The 16176-nt window shown below is 35.1% G+C and overlaps 1 protein-coding gene across 4 annotated transcripts in view; it reads right to left on the bottom strand.

The window, feature by feature from the left end:
- The window catches only part of HMCN1 (hemicentin 1), a 520282-nt gene that overhangs the window by 94487 nt on the left and 409619 nt on the right, over positions 1–16176 (bottom strand). For all 4 annotated transcript variants that reach the window (XM_056815653.1, XM_001375804.3, XM_016430009.2 and 1 more), the window contains 7 exons: positions 13491–13687; positions 7920–8001; positions 6426–6562; positions 5045–5186; positions 3061–3205; positions 2375–2502; positions 1873–2029 (listed from right to left, as the gene is read on the bottom strand). In XM_056815653.1, coding sequence (XP_056671631.1) covers positions 1873–2029; positions 2375–2502; positions 3061–3205; positions 5045–5186; positions 6426–6562; positions 7920–8001; positions 13491–13687 — 988 coding nt within the window. The remainder of the gene's footprint in view (positions 1–1872; positions 2030–2374; positions 2503–3060; positions 3206–5044; positions 5187–6425; positions 6563–7919; positions 8002–13490; positions 13688–16176) is intronic.

Raw genomic sequence — 16176 nt, 5'->3', positions numbered from 1 at the left:
TTTCATGTTCTTCCTTTAAGTTTCAATGTGACATTCTATTTCATTGAAGGTTTGAATGATTTTTGAAATGTAGAACACCTCCACATTAATAAATCTCCAATAGCCATTGTAAAATCTCCAATAGTCATTGAATAATAGCGAGCACTTATAAAGCATTTAAAAGTTTGTTAATATCCTTTACACACATCTCATTTTATCCTCAAAATAACACTGGGAGATAGGTACTATCATTATCGCCTGTGACAGAGGCTGGCACTAAAGAAAAAGTGCCAGCCTGAAGAGTATGTTAAATTGATCACCTTGACAGGGGAGGGGCCCCAGGAGTGGAATCGGAAGGAGGAGAAGACTCTGGTGAGGAGAGCAGTGAGGGACTCTCGGTCTTGAGAATCCGAAGAGAGAAGGTAGGAAAAGACTTTCTACTGAGGGTTACCCATTTTTCTTGCTGGTGACTGGAAATCTTTCCCCCCAACACTTCCTAATTGAAGGGACTTTCTGAAGAGAAACTTGAATAGACTTTACCTCAGCTCCTGTTGCCCAGGGGTGTCAACCCGACTTTCTCTAAGGGGGGCTCAGGCTGCCAAGGCCTGAGTCTCCCCCCCCCAAATAACTCAAGGAGGGAGGGGATAGGATTTAGATAGAGACAGGGACCCCTTTCCCCACTTTCCTTTTCCCAGTCTTCCCTGCCTGTTATTCCTTTTGTATTATCTGATTCAGTTAACATTAAAAGTTATCTGTTCCCCAAGCTAAGTGTGAGTGAACAGATCAAGGAGAGATCTTTTGGTCTCAAGTAGTGGAGGGGGGACAAGAGCAAATTGGGGAGAGCAGCTTTAGCTAAGGAGGGTAGGCAGAAGGGGGAAAATCTTCAAACCCCCTCTCCTCTGAGCCAATCTGTTACATCTGCTGTCTCCCCTGTACCCCGCTTTGTGGAAGTGGGTTCTCCTCTCATTCCCCCTCTCCATACCAAAAGTCCAACCTTCCCTTTGGGGCACAAAACTTCCCCCTTTTATTTTTTTAAGACACCCCATTTTACAGATGATGAAACCAAGATAGACATAGATTAATTGACTTGTCTATTGTCACATATAGTGTCTGAGGTTGGATTTTAATCAGGTCTTCCTCATTCCAGGTATCCATTGTGCCATCTTATTATTGAAGTGTGCTCTTAGTACTCATAGCAAGAGCTATAATTTTTGCATATTTGCTTGAAGCAATATAAGCCATAGAAAAGAATTCAAATATGGCAAAAGTGATCAATGAAATCCAAAGAGATGATGCCATACATATGTTTGGCATAAAATCCAGTCCTCAGCTGACAAAGAGAACTAACTAAAGGTGGTGAAATCAGTTCAACCAGGTTTCATCTGATCCAGGTCAAAGATTCTGAGCCAGCTTAGAGTCAGTAGAAGCACATATGCATGACCACTGCTGTCACGAAAAGAGACCATATCTAAATTACTGCATTCTAAAGTAATTTACATACCATTGTATATAGATTTTGGAATCTTAAGCACAAAAAATGGCACTTGAGAAAGATTAAATGAAAAAAGGGAACAGCATCCAAGAAAGTGCCTTGGGTATATGCATAGTGGGTTAAGTCACGAATGTAAAGGAAGCTGAGAACCAGAGATCAAATCTGGAGGAGGAAAACCTAAAGACCAGAGGTTTGTAAAAAGAGTATTCAAGAGGAGAAGGTCTTGTCAAGTACTGCAGAGGTCATGAAAGAAGAGGATTGAGAAAAAGAGGTATTCGATTTGAGAAAGGAAAATTTGACAGAAATACAAATGAAGATTTAAATTCTCTTTTATTCTCTCTTCATCTCCCATCTCTACTCAGTAGTAGGAAAATGAGGTTTTAGGATGAAATATTTCTCACCTGTAGGAATTTTGATTCTGATCCACATTAAGAAATTGTCCATTCTTCTTCCAAGTTATTGATGGTCTTGGGATTCCAGTTGCTTCACATGCCAGAGTAGTTTGAACATTTACAGTAACGGTAATATTGGTAGATCCAGGAGCAACAGATGGAGGGACTAAAAGAATGTATCACCAAATTAGGGATAAATCCAACAGAATGCACTCAAATTTTCCTCCTAACTTGGATACTCCAAATAGTTAATTTGCTTGTTTACTATTTTTAGCTAGCCAGGTAATAAGGTTGTGCAAATTTGTACACTTGGCTCATGGTACTAACCACAGCAGAAAAAAAAAGACCTTTGATTGTTTATTATAAAATGTGATGTACTTAAATATCCCAGAATGTCAGGGGTCTTCATGAAACTATAACCACAAAATAGCAACTAATTTAAACCTTTGAAGTTTTCCAATACAACTTCCAATTCCTGGGTGTTTATACATATATATATATATATATTTACCATGGACTTGTAAGTCAATTCGCTTGCGTTCTGTTCCAGCAGCATTGGTGGCCATGCACAAATACCTCCCAGTGTCACTGACATGTGCTGAGTGAATATGAAGGAATCCATTCTCTGAGACGGAATATCTAAAATAAAGACAAACAAATCTTGTAAAGTTCATAGTAGGCTGAGGAGAATACACATCAAGTATCCTGAATTAGTCTCATTTTCCTACTTTCCATATTTCCAGGATTTCCACATTTTCCTTATTTCCTCACATTCCTTATTTTCTTATTACCATCAGAGTAAATTGTTTAGTTAAATTTCTCCTAGTCCTCACCCCTTTTCTAGGCTGGATAAACTTATAATAATATAATAGAATTAAGCAAACAGACTACCAAATCTCAAAGGAAATAGGCATATAGTTGATGGTCTTAAACATGAGATTCATTATTATGCTTTGGCCATTCACTTGAAACATATTCATAATACTGTGCATAACTGTTTACAATAATTCCATTTTAGAATATTTTAGAATAAGGAGGACAGCAGTTCTGAATATATAATGGGCTAAATATAATATTCTTTACAAAGGTTTAAGAATTCACACTTCTAATCTCACTGTACATTTCATTCTTCTCAAGAATATTCATGCAATTGAAGAATTGTAGCTTTTTGAAACTAATTATCTCTTGTGATATTACCTGGCATTATTTCCAGTTAGAATGGCTCCATCTTTTCTCCAAGTAATCCTTGGGGTTGGTACACCTTCAACTATACATTCCAATACAGCTGATTTATTTACGTGAACAATAAGACTCTGAGGGCCACCTTTTATGGTGGGAGAAACTGCACAGAAAATATTCAATTAAAACTAGAAACAGATTTTCACTTAAGGTCTTGAAAAGGTTAGGTTATCACAAGGAAAACTTTGAGCTAAATATGTAGATTTGTCTGCAACTGATTTGTGTTCATAGAAATAGAATCAGTTTTTAGTTCCGAAAGTCATGGATTGTATTACTCAAGATACCTTGGGTCTCACCACACAAAGGAGAAACTTTAAATCTTCTGATATCATGTGAGAAATCTAGTTCCTTGCAAGAAGTTTCAATAAAAATCTGCTTTGGTCTGATGTAAATTAAAGATGATATTTTATGTTCCTGCTGGCCAAAAGAATGGTTTGAAAATATTGACACTGGCACAACTTTTCTTTAAATGAAGAACAGAAAGGGGGATTTTTAAAGAAACACATCTGTGACTAATCTTTCTAGCCTCAGTGCAGTTCACTTTATTACACACTGAGTTCATCTGGGAACAGAGAATCCAGATTTGAATTTTGGCATGGGTGACATAAGCTGCATTGTCATTCACCAACATGTATAATCACACAAGCTACATATCGAAGGGATATTTGGGGGAGAAAAATCTGATATCCTCTTCCTGAAAGTTGGCAAAGCTTAGGCTTTGGATTTTATCTGTTAAAGATGATTATTTCTCTCTAACCAAAAAATGCAATTCTGATTCCTATATGGACGATGAGTAGTTAACTCACCATAGATAAATCACAAACTTCTAATGACTCATGTCCTTTGTGTGAAATAAATAAAGTCTATCTCTCTCCTCAGAGCGATTTAGTCAATTAACATCCAGAAGAGAAAGTCATGAACCTAATAGAGTGTTCATCTCAAAGTCCACAAGGACTAGTTTCAGGTTCAACTTCACGCACACACACACACACACACACACACACACACACACGTTCTATAAATATAGGCATGATCATACCTATATAACTATAACTATCTATAACTGTAACTGTAACTATGTATATGTATATATAGAGAATTATAACTATATAACTAGCTATATATGTATATAACTATATTTGTCTATATATCTCTATTTATATAACTTTAAGTCCATATATAACAATATATCTATGTGTCTACATATAACTCTAACTATATACATAAGATTTTATGTCAACATATAACAATATAACTATATATATCTACATATAACTTTATATAGTTTTGCCAATATATATCTACATATAACTTTATGTCAATATATAACAATATAACTATATACATCTATATATAACTCTAACTAAATATATAACTGTCCATATATAACAATATAACTATATATCTTTATAACTAACTATATATGTATATATCACTCTATAATCCTCTATAACTTTCTCTACATATATATAATTCTTATAACACTATAACTATATATGTGTGTATATATGTACACTTATGTGTGTGTGTGTGTGTGTGTGTGTGTGTGTGTGTGTAACTATGACCTGGCCATAATCAGCATACATGAAATGAAAAATCAATTGAACCGATGTTGTGAGGATTAAGTTCATGCCTTCTTCAAAGGCTTGCTCTGAACGACACTGCAATGAAAAATTCTAGGGCTACTCCTAAGAGCAGCACTATACTGCGTTCTTTGGGATTGGGTACCAGTTTACAAAACTCACGTTTCTAATAATGGTTTTCATTACATTTAACTCACCTGAAATATGACCACTTCATAGAAAACAATTTCTGGTTTCAAGAAATTTAACTGTAATGATTCATTTAGAGCATAAAATGATAAAATATATCTTTGCTTTTAATTATTATAGAACAATTTTGCTACATCCAAAAAATGCACAAAGTCTATGCTTTTTCTTACCATTTACAGTCAGAACAAATTCCCTAGTAGTCTTTCCTGCAATATTACTTGCAACACAGGTGTAGCTGGCTGTATCCCCTAGGTCTGCATTGTTGATCTGTAGGTATCGCCCACCAGATAGGATACGGATTCGTGGAGTTGCCTAAATTCAATAAATGAAACATATTATTATAATAATTTAGGTAATATGCAAATATCATTTTTAACTCAATAAAAAAGTCCAAAATTAGGTCAGATAAGGTTATTTTGTGAAGTTTATGAGTGTTTTCTCCCAAATAAAACATGTAAGATTTAGGGTTCTAATCTGTGATTTTGAGGCAATGAAAGCTCACACTCTTGATACAGAACTATGATTTATCTGTAATTTAGTCTTAATGAGTTGCCTAGGGCCATTGAGAGATTAAGTGAATTACCCATAGGTGTAGAGCTAGTATATGTCCGAGGTAGAACCTGAAACCAGAATTTTGGGACTTTGAAACGAACACTCTATTATGTTTATGATTTCCTTTGCTGGATGTTAATTGACTAAATCGTACCGAGGAGAGGGGTAGACATTATTTATTTCACACATAGGACATGAGTCATTAGAAGTTTGTGATTTATCTATGATGACTTAACTGATCATTGTCTACAGGGCAATCAAAACCAAGACCTAATCTCCTGTCTGTGACTCTTTTCATCAGATGAAATTGCCTCCTTTTGTGTCTGTCTAGTAGACCCTTCAGCATACTATGTTTAAAAAATTTATTTTAATTTATTTACTTAAAGTTTTTTTCCACGTTTACATGATTCATTTCCTTTCTTTCCCCTCTTTCCTCCCCCCTCCCAGAGCCTATAAGCAGTTCCACTGGGTTATACCAATGTTATCACTTGATTCCTATTTCCATATTATTCATTTTTGCAATAAAGCAATGTTTTAAAACCAAAACCCTGAATCATGTACCCATATAAACAAGTGATACTGCCCTCCATTTTATTATCCACATTCCTTCAGGATACTATTAATAGGATTTTGACATTTGTTCATAGGAGAGAAGAATAAAGAGAAGAAAGAAAGAGGAATCAAGCATGGTTGCTTCTTAAGACAAAATCTTTTCAGACCAGAGCATTATATTCTCTAGAATCAAGCTGACCCTAAAAAGTCACATGAACAATTGTAATGTCCATCAACTCCTGGTTTGTAGGGACACTAGAAAATTCAGTAAATGTTTTTTCCTTTAGGGGCTAGTATCCAATTCCTTTGAACTCAAGTTGATTTTAAGGGTTTGGGGGAATGCTCTAGTGACTGGTCTAAAACCCAAAGGTAAGTTCAGTATAATGTGTAGCCTGACTTTATTTTCCTCAACAAAATGCCTATGAAGATAAACTTTATGAAATTTACCTGTAATCGTTCTCCATTTTTAAGCCAAGTAATTACAGGTGGGGGTACTGCATCTGATTTGCATTCCAGGGTAACTTGTCTGTTTTGTAACACAGTAATGTCCTGAAGATCACTGGTCCCAGCAATATTAGGTGGTACTGCAAATGACAACCAATGCATTAAAAACCTCATATTAAATAAAGGATATAGGGCAACGTACAAAATAATGTATTCTCTCTTTTTTAAGCCCTTACCTTGTGTCTTAGAATCAATACTGTGAGTATTGGTTCCAAGGCAGAAGAGTGGTAAGGGCAAGGCAATTGGTGTTCAGTGACTTACCCAGGATCTCACAGCTAGAAAGTGTCTACCTACTTACCCCCAAATAATTTATTCTCACTTGTATTTAGATAATATTTTTTACATTTCAGGGTCTTTTCATACATATTAACTCAGATGAGTCTTTACCCACTTTGTGAGGCAGAATGGGTATTATTATCCCCATTTTCCAGAAAAGATACCTAAAGCACAAAGATGCAGCAATTTGTCCCAAATTCTACTGTTTGTGGCAGAATCAGAGTAAGATCTGAGGTCTCCTAATTCCTAGGTAATTTTTTTGCACTAGACCAAGTTAAGAACCACGAGTTCTTAACTTAGAGTCTGTGAATGTGTTTCTTTAAAATATGTTGATAACTATATTTCAATATAATTTTTTTGTAATCCCATATATTTTATTTTAAGCATTTAAAAACATTATGAGATAATGTTTAAAGGGTCAATGAAATGAAAAAGGTTAAGAAGTTTTACACTAAAAAACTCCAAATTATTGTCAGAAATCATTATATTACTTTTTTTTGTTTCATTACAAAAATACCACTAGCCTTGGGAGTCTACTGTTTGGTCAATGGAAAAACACAATATAAGCTAACCATATGACATTTTAGAATTTATTAAGTTATTAAGTAGATTTGTTCATTAAAAATAAGGTCTTAATTTTATCTGTATCATATGGTATTTTTAATATGTAGGACCAATATCTACCAATAAAAACATAGACTGAAAAATATCTACTCACCTTAACTAATATTACATGTCAAATCATATTTAATTCTTTCTAACCAACTTGGTCAACCCTCAAAATATGAGTGTGGAATTCACATGTCTGTTACAGGCAACACTTCATCATGCACAGACAGAACTCTAACCTGAAGCCAAGTGCAACCCTCTTCCTCAATGGTTTTTTTAGAGCCTGAGGTTATGCAGTGCAGAATGAGCTTGGCTACAGGGTGACTATTCAAATCCTTACCCCATGTTTGTCATTTGAAAAAGGACTGGATGCAAGAATATCAGAATCAAACAAGTAAAGAAAAAGAAAAAATTAAATGTAAACCTGCAACTTTCTTAGTGCATACAAAAATTTTAACAAATTATTAAATATACAACAATATATTAAGTTATAGTAAACTTTTTAGCCTAATTAGGACATGTAATGATTTTAGGATTTCAGAGCAAACTTACCATGTACTCTCACTAAATATTCTCTATCGTCATCCCCTGCAGGACTAGATGCCAAGCATGTATATCTTCCTGTGTCTTCCACCTACAGGACAAATGATTCCATCATGTACACAAAATTTATTCAAAACAGATGAAAACAAGAAGAGAACAACAAAACTCTCCAAAGATGTGCTGAAGAGACCATGATTATCAAAAGATTAAAGGATTCATTAGCTTTTTGGGTTTCTGTTCCACACACAAATATCCTTTTAAGCCTCAATGAGACACAGTTATATTACTTTGCAATATAATTTCAATATTTCAATTCAGAAATGTTTGTAATTTATATGTTTCTGATGAGTTTTTGTTATCGTTTATAAATTTTTAAAGTCTGTTGGGAAAATTCCTGAATGAAATGAAATTAAGTTGGAGAGTAGTAGTGTAGCATTAAAAATAAAATACTAATAAAATGTGTGGGTAAACATAGAACATTCATAATATATGTTCATACATATTAGAACAAAGAGACGTTGTAATTTAATGTCTTTGGTATAGTCTTAGTCCAGTGAAAATTATACAATGCCAGATATTTAAACAAAAGATGAAAACTTCCATTAAAAATACGTTTGATAGTTAAATATTCAGATATTTCATTAACTTTTCCAGTTCTAATTTAAATAGTGTTTGCATATATTGTATGTATAAAATGCCTATACAGAGCTATTCTTCTCTCAGTGAAAAATTTATATTAAATAAGTAGAGAACACTGCTTTCATTTATTATCTAAGTACTCCCTAGGGAAACTGGGTATTTTTTTGTCCTTATATTCAAAATTCATGTATCTTTATAGAAGTACTTAGGGAAACTTGTACCTTCAGAGAATTTGAGAACTGTAAGAGTAGGATTTTGGGAATTGTTTAGATTGAATTTTAGAATGGGTTACCTACTACCAAGTCACTCAACTACATTGGTTCTCTGCTATCCATGGAATAAATAATGAACTTCACCTTGGCTTTCAGGGTACTAAATAAATGGGTTCCTATTTACCTATTATTATAGTGCTGTACAAATAGGTCAAGTCTATGCACATCACTTTTTCTTACACCCTTCCCTTCTGTTTTAGAATCAATACTAAGCATTAGTTCCAAGACAGAAGGGTGGTAAGGACCAGGCAATTGGGATTAAATGACTTGCCCAGAGTCACATAGTTAGGAAGTGTCTGAGGCCACATTTGAACCCAGCATCTCCCATCTCTAGACTTTGCTCTCTATCCATTGAGCTACCTAGCTGCCCAGTCAATGTATATTCTATGCTTATTCTCATCTTTCAGATTTTGCTTTGATACTTCATGTGTCTATAAAAGTTTTCTTCCTTCTTTTCCAAATCCTACCAACTTAAGTTCTATGTTCTACATGAAACTGTCCCTGATAGCTCTTAGCAAATTCCACTTATTTATTTCCTGATCTCCCCTTCCTCCCTACTATCCCAAATGGTACTTTGGCACCCAACTACATAACTGTTTCATTCTCTAACTGCTTAACATGTGAATTTTTTCCTTGGAGGAGTCTTATTTCCACTGAAATAATACAAACTCCTTGAATCCAACTCTTAAGCATTATACTGGGCACACAGTAGGTATATATTCAATAAATACTGGTGGAATTGAAACTCAAAACTTTAAATTTTGTAGTTTTTTAGAATGTTGGCAAAGTCTTACAATATCAGATTCTATGAAAGTTCAAAGTTTTTTTTTCAATAAAATCAAATATTCTTATTACATATATGTTACCAAAATTGCCTCTACAATATGGTATATAGTAGCACAATATGGAAGTGATTCTGGGTTCTTACCAGTCATACTAGCAAAGTATACATTCTAGAAGATTCTACTATTCTGGAAAAGCTTTGAGTTGATTCCTAGAAGTATACTCTATTCACTTTCTGAGGACCAGCTTAGCTAAACATGAAGAGAATCACCAGCAGTAGACAGATCACTTGATGATTTGATTCATTTACTATGGAAATCAATGGGAAAAAAGAAAATATCAAAACATCTATCCCTGCAGACCATTCTATTATTTCTTCCATGATGGTGGCAGAGTGAAAGAAAAGTGAACAGTGGGTAAATGAATGATCACATATAATGACTAACTTAGTTGTTGGTACACTAAACCTAAGAGGTACAGTGAGTTGACTCATTACTGGAGGAACTGAATAAATGAATTCTGACATATTTATAAATAAAACTGAAAGACAAAGTGAATCAATAGCTAAACAGAAAGACAGCTCACAAGCACTCCTTGGAAAGTATGAGTTAACTGCATCTTTTTTTTTCAAGGACAATAAAGAAAATAGAATCATAAATGTGGAAATGGAACAGACCTTAGAGATAATTTGATCTCACCCTTTTATTTTGTAGATTAGGAAACTGACCCTGAAAAGGAGAAATTATTTTCTCAAGGAAATATGGATTAGTAATAGAAAAGGAATGAGAACTAATGACCTCTTAACAGAAAATCAAGTGGTCATAGACTTCATAAACATGCCACTAAGGGAGAAAACTCTAAGTGGAGATGGGCTCAAAAGCCTGAGTAGAGAGGTTAGCCCTGATGAGAGGGCCACATGGTGGAAATAACCCATATAACTGGTTTGTCAAAATAATATGGTTATAGGACAATAAAGCAAAAATTGAGTGGGTAATTGATAGTACATGGTTGAACTAGTCAACCATAGAGTCAAGACTATGACAGGAAGAAAGAGTCTTGTCTAGGCTAGATGAACTAGAATTCATGAATATGAAAAATAGGTTTAAGACGGTAAATCCTGGGGAGAAATGGGAGGATAGGAGACACTGATCAAAATAAGAAATTTCAGATTCAGGAAAATGGTGGTGGATGATGGTCACTTCTGTGTGGCTGTGGCAGCACAAAGATGAAGGAGATTTAAGTTTAAGAGATTAGTGAACTGGAGGCCAAACATTTGAGGAGATATTGGCAAGAATGATGTCAACAAGGGTGGGGGGGGCGATTCTGTGAACTAATGTTGAAGCTGAAAAAGCAGGAAGAATGACCTGAAAGTCAATATGTGAGTATGTAAAGGAGTTGGATGATGTGAATCTCAATAGAAGAAGGGTTACTAAATGATGGTAGCAAAGGGATAGTCTGGAACTTGGAATGAGAAGCAAAGAACACATTTATTCTTCCTTCTGGTTCAATAATTTGGGATGCATTTGAAAAGGATCTTTTGGTATTAGGAAACATAGACAGAGATGAAATGTGTTTTGAAGAGAACCAGATTTCTGATAGCCTGATAAAACAGAGACTATGAAGTAATGACATGTAGGATAAAGGGCAGTTTGTTGATAATGATTTCAGATGATGCAATAGAATGGGAGGGAAGAAGATATAAGCTGTGGAGAGGTAAGACCTTATGGGGATGCATCTGGAGAGATAATATGGAGAGAATTTTTTTTCCTCAGCAAACACTGATTCTGTAGTGCCAGGAGCTCAGAATGATCAGGTAAAAGGGACCATTTAGCTTCTTGGATTCTGTGATGACTAAGCAAGGAAATGGGGAGATCCTCACTGCCTCTGACTCTCAAAGGACCTGAATCTGTTATTATTTTGAGAACCTAGAGATTTAAGAAGAATGTGTATATATGGGATAATTGGATCCCTGAGGAAAGAGCTAATATCATGCTTTACACTCATCCCAGAGTCTCATCCAAAAATGGTTGAAGATAAGGAAAACCCAGGAAATAACATTTCCCCCTCAAATAAAGTCCTTGAAGGCAGCCATATGAGACATTTCTATACAAATAGTACCTAACAATAATGCCTTACATTAGCAGTGCTTCAATAAATATTTGTTGATTAACTGATTGTAGAATAGTGTTGTTTTGATTATTCTGGTAACTTAACAGTTTAAGCAGATTTGGGTTTTTTTGGTCCAGAGTAAACAGGATGTTAGAAAAGGGGAAGCCTGAGGAGAATTTGAAGAGTATTTGCTATATAATGACAGGAAAAAGCAAAACAAAACTTTTGAAAGTTCAACCAAGTTTTCTCTTCCCTTTCCCAAGTACAATGAAAAAAAGGATAAGAACATTTAATTTCATTAGGAAACATGACTGTTAAGTGAGGAAGGAGAAGAGAAAGAAATTGTGTGGGATGCTTCACTGTTTAAAGAACTAAAAGGCATTGTTATAATATTCCATCTGCCGACATATGAAAAAGGCTCAATATTGTTATTTACATATTACAGAGTAACTTGACTATAATTAATTTTGAAGCAACATTGAATTTTATTTCTCATGTTGGAGTTTTAAAAAATTGAATATTGTTATAAAATTGAACCATCTCAATTGGGAATTATATATGTATTTGTCTAAATAATTTAAAGCAACTGTACATCACAGGCATAAGACAAATAATTTAGGAATTAACTTATTCAGGATAATGAGAGGTAGTATATAATCATATATTGAAAAAATACTTGTATATGAATTTTGAGTGTGAGGATTGATTTAGGTTTCAATCTCAGTCCTGTTTCTTATGAGTAGTAGTGGTGAGATTGATCTAGTGCTTTAAGGCTTGCAAATCATTTTATACATGTTATCTCAATCCTTTAGGCTATTTTATTCATATTGTACACATAGGGAAACTGAGACAGATCGCTAAATGACTTGTTCAGGGCACTTAGTGAATAACTGTGGTTGGATTAGAACTTGAGTCTTCCTGAATCAAAGTCCAGCACTTTATTCACTGAGACACTTAGCTCAGGCAATTCACTTCACCTTGGACTTGGACTAGTAGTTAATAGATAAATGGTCACTATCTGTGAGAATGCAGAATCTATAAGGGAGGTTAGACTAGGTGGGCTAGAGAATTCTAAGACAACATGCGCTTCCACATGTAATCTTTAAATTGGGAAGACTAGCTTTGATTCTCCTACAAAAGCCCTTGGGTTTTTCTGTATCCCCCTTCCCTGATACAGCAAAATGGCATGACAGAAAAAGATATAGGTAGGGAGTTGAAAATTCAGGCTATAACTGAAACCTAACGGTTATTTCCATTGTTCACATGTTAATACTTTTATCATATGAAGACTTGGAGGAGACAAAAGAAAGTAGGATCCAAGTAGATTGTAGCATAAATAATGAAAGAGAAATATAAGTTATTATTAGACTATCCCTACCCATAGATAAGAAATTGCAACTTGTAAAAGGAGTACATAGAGGCTGGAAAATGCTGTAAGATTCATGTCTAGAGGAAGTAAAGTGACATAGCAAATGTCAAGCGCCTCTTGGTATCCATTCAGAAAGAGAAGCCCAAGCAGTTACTTGAGGTCATAATTCCTAGTGATCACCAATGAAACATTGTCTCTTTGGGACACTAACTGTCTTTGTATGAGGGCAAAAGCCCTTCATATAAATGAAGAGATGATGAATATTATTTAGATCTGTGATAAAAACAAATCCAAAGCTATTTTAATGTTATACTCAAATCACTCATTCCTAATCTTTCTACATTTTTTTTACAGATGAGAATTCAAAAGCAAGGGGCAAATGCAGTTGCCAACATTCTAACACAATACCTGAGCACTAGGTAGTCGAAGAACTTCTCCTCCACCAAGAATCTGAACATCATCAATTTGTGGTAAGGGCCGTCCATCTTTCATCCATGTAATTTGGGGAGTAGGAATACCAGAAGCCATGCAAAAAAGTTCCAGAAGATTATTAACAACTACAGATATCTCTTCTGGATGATCTGATCCATTGATATGAGGTGGCTCTATTTAAGGAAGAAAAAAATTGAATTTTAAAACAACATTAATGAGTTAAACTCCTCATATAAAATCTTTTCAAATTCATACTTAAAAAAAACAATTATTCAGTTGGTTAGGATAAAGTACCTGGGAATACAGGTCCTTTATGTTATTCTTTATTGACATTGATGTTTATTTATAAAGGATAAATCAGTATTTCAATGGAGGGCTTTTATGTGATGAATAATGAGAATGGGAATTGATTAGCTGAAATAGTTATAGATACAAATACTCAGTTTTATGTTGTTTTTACAAAGATGGCACATGCTTGAAATAAAAGGAACCAACTCCATAAATTCTAAATTTTACTTAATACAGCAATAGTTTAAAACTAGGTGTTCCAGTTCTATTATAAACTACCTTTAAAAGCAGTCTTTGTTTCATATTTGTATCTCTAGTCCCTAGCAGAGTATCTTGAATTTAAAAAATGGTTATACCCTTGATCTTTCCATCAGCCACAAATGTATCATTGCTTATTCAAGAACTCTGAAATCCCCTTAGCCAACCACAGTCAGTTGCATTCCATCTCTCACTGTGCCATCTTCCCATTCCAGATCATACTCTCCCATCTATGTTGTGACCCCCAATCAATCTCTCAACCCCTAAAAGGTTCTCTTCCAGATCATCATCCCTAGATTAGCTATAATCTTTTCCTTTTCCCATATTGACCCAGTTAAACTTTTCCCTGTTCTCTTCTCTTGGATTTTTGGCTCTCTTATCATATTGTTGATTTTCCCCTGCCAAGTCTCAACCTTCAGTAACTTCCACTAGCCTTAGCTCCTACTCCCATTGCTGATTCAAGATAAAGAAAATCACATAATCATTCTGTTTGAGTCTGTTACAAATTTATGTTACACAACCTCAACTGAGCCATCATTGCTGCTAGATAGTCCTTCCACACCTTCCTTATGAACTTTTATCACATTTTCCAGTGTTTCTTTCATACCTTTTAATCCCCCCTTAAATCTTCCACAGTTCATTCTCCTTGCCCCAATATTTTACTAAAAATTACTCCCTCTTCTCCTGTCTTCCTCATCTCATATCACACAGTTGCCTTCTGCCACTATCATTAATCTTTTTTATGACACAAAGAAGGAGAATTACTCTTTGGCAAGGCAAACATCTCTACCTATTCAAATGATCCCAATTCATCTCATCTCCCCCAACAGATTGCCTCTACTATCATCCCCATTCTCTGAGTTATTTCTAATTTCTTCCTATCTGTTGATTTATTACCCAATGCCTACAAATATGTCCAGTTTCCAACATCCTCAAAAAGCTCTCACTTGATTCTTCCATCCAAATATCATATACCTCTTCTGCCCTTTGTGGCTAAACTCTTTGAAAAGGCTATTTACAATAGATGTCACCATTTTCTCTTTTTTCACTCATTTCTTAACCCTCTACAATCTGGATATCAATGTGATCACTCCAAGATCCTTCCTCTAAAGATACCTGTGACCTCCAGATTGCTAAATCCAATGGCCTCTTTCTCCACCTTCAACCTTCTTAATTTCTCTGAGCCTCTGGCACTGTTGGCCACTCACTTCTCCTAGATACTTTTTTCCCTCTTAGTTTCTGAGGTTTCATTCTTTTCTAATTCTCCTCCTACTTATTTGTTCACTGTTCAGTTTCATTTGTTGGATCCCCATTCAGACCACATCCTCTAACCACATGACTTCTTTTAGGTTCCCTTATCTTCTCCTCTAAATTTTCTCACTTACTGGACTCATTAGCTCCCAAGGATTTAACTATCATCTCTGTGCTGATGATTCTCAAATCTACCTATCCAACTCTAAATTCTCTGCTCACCTCCAGTCTTGCATCTCCAACTGCCATGAAGACTTCTGAAGCTGGATGTCTAGTAAACATTTTAAAATCAACATGTCCACAACTGAACTTATTATATTTCCCACCAAACTTTCCTCTGCTTCCAAATTTCCTCATCACTATCAAGGACACTAGCAGCCTCTTAGACATCAGACTCTGAACCTAGACGGCATCTTTGACATCACTCTCATTTCCCAAATCCAATCTATTGCCAAAGGACTGTTGATTTCAGCCTTACAACACTTCTTGGACATGCTCCCTTTTTATCTTCTGATAATGCTAGCAGCCTAGTGCAAACCTTCATCTCCTGACCCTTAGACAATTGCAATAGCCTGATGGATCATTTGCCTGACACAAGTCTTTCCTTGCTTCAATTCACCCTATTTTCAGGACCAAACTGATTTTCCTAAAGGGCAGGTCTGACCATGCCACCCCATCACCCCCATATTCAGTACACTCCAGTGATTTCCCATCATTGGTAGAATCAATACAAACTCCTGTTTAGCATGCAAAACCCTTCATAATCTAGGACCTCTTTACACCCCTTACCTCATATTTCTTAATCTTGTGACAATGGCTTTTTTGCTGTTCCCTGAATAAAACATTCTTAACTCTGGGCATATTC

This window comes from Monodelphis domestica, chromosome 2 (assembly GCF_027887165.1).
Source record: "Monodelphis domestica isolate mMonDom1 chromosome 2, mMonDom1.pri, whole genome shotgun sequence".
NCBI lineage: Eukaryota > Metazoa > Chordata > Mammalia > Didelphimorphia > Didelphidae > Monodelphis > Monodelphis domestica.
Note: the sequence above shows the minus strand (reverse complement) of the source record. Positions and strands in the feature narration are given on the sequence as shown.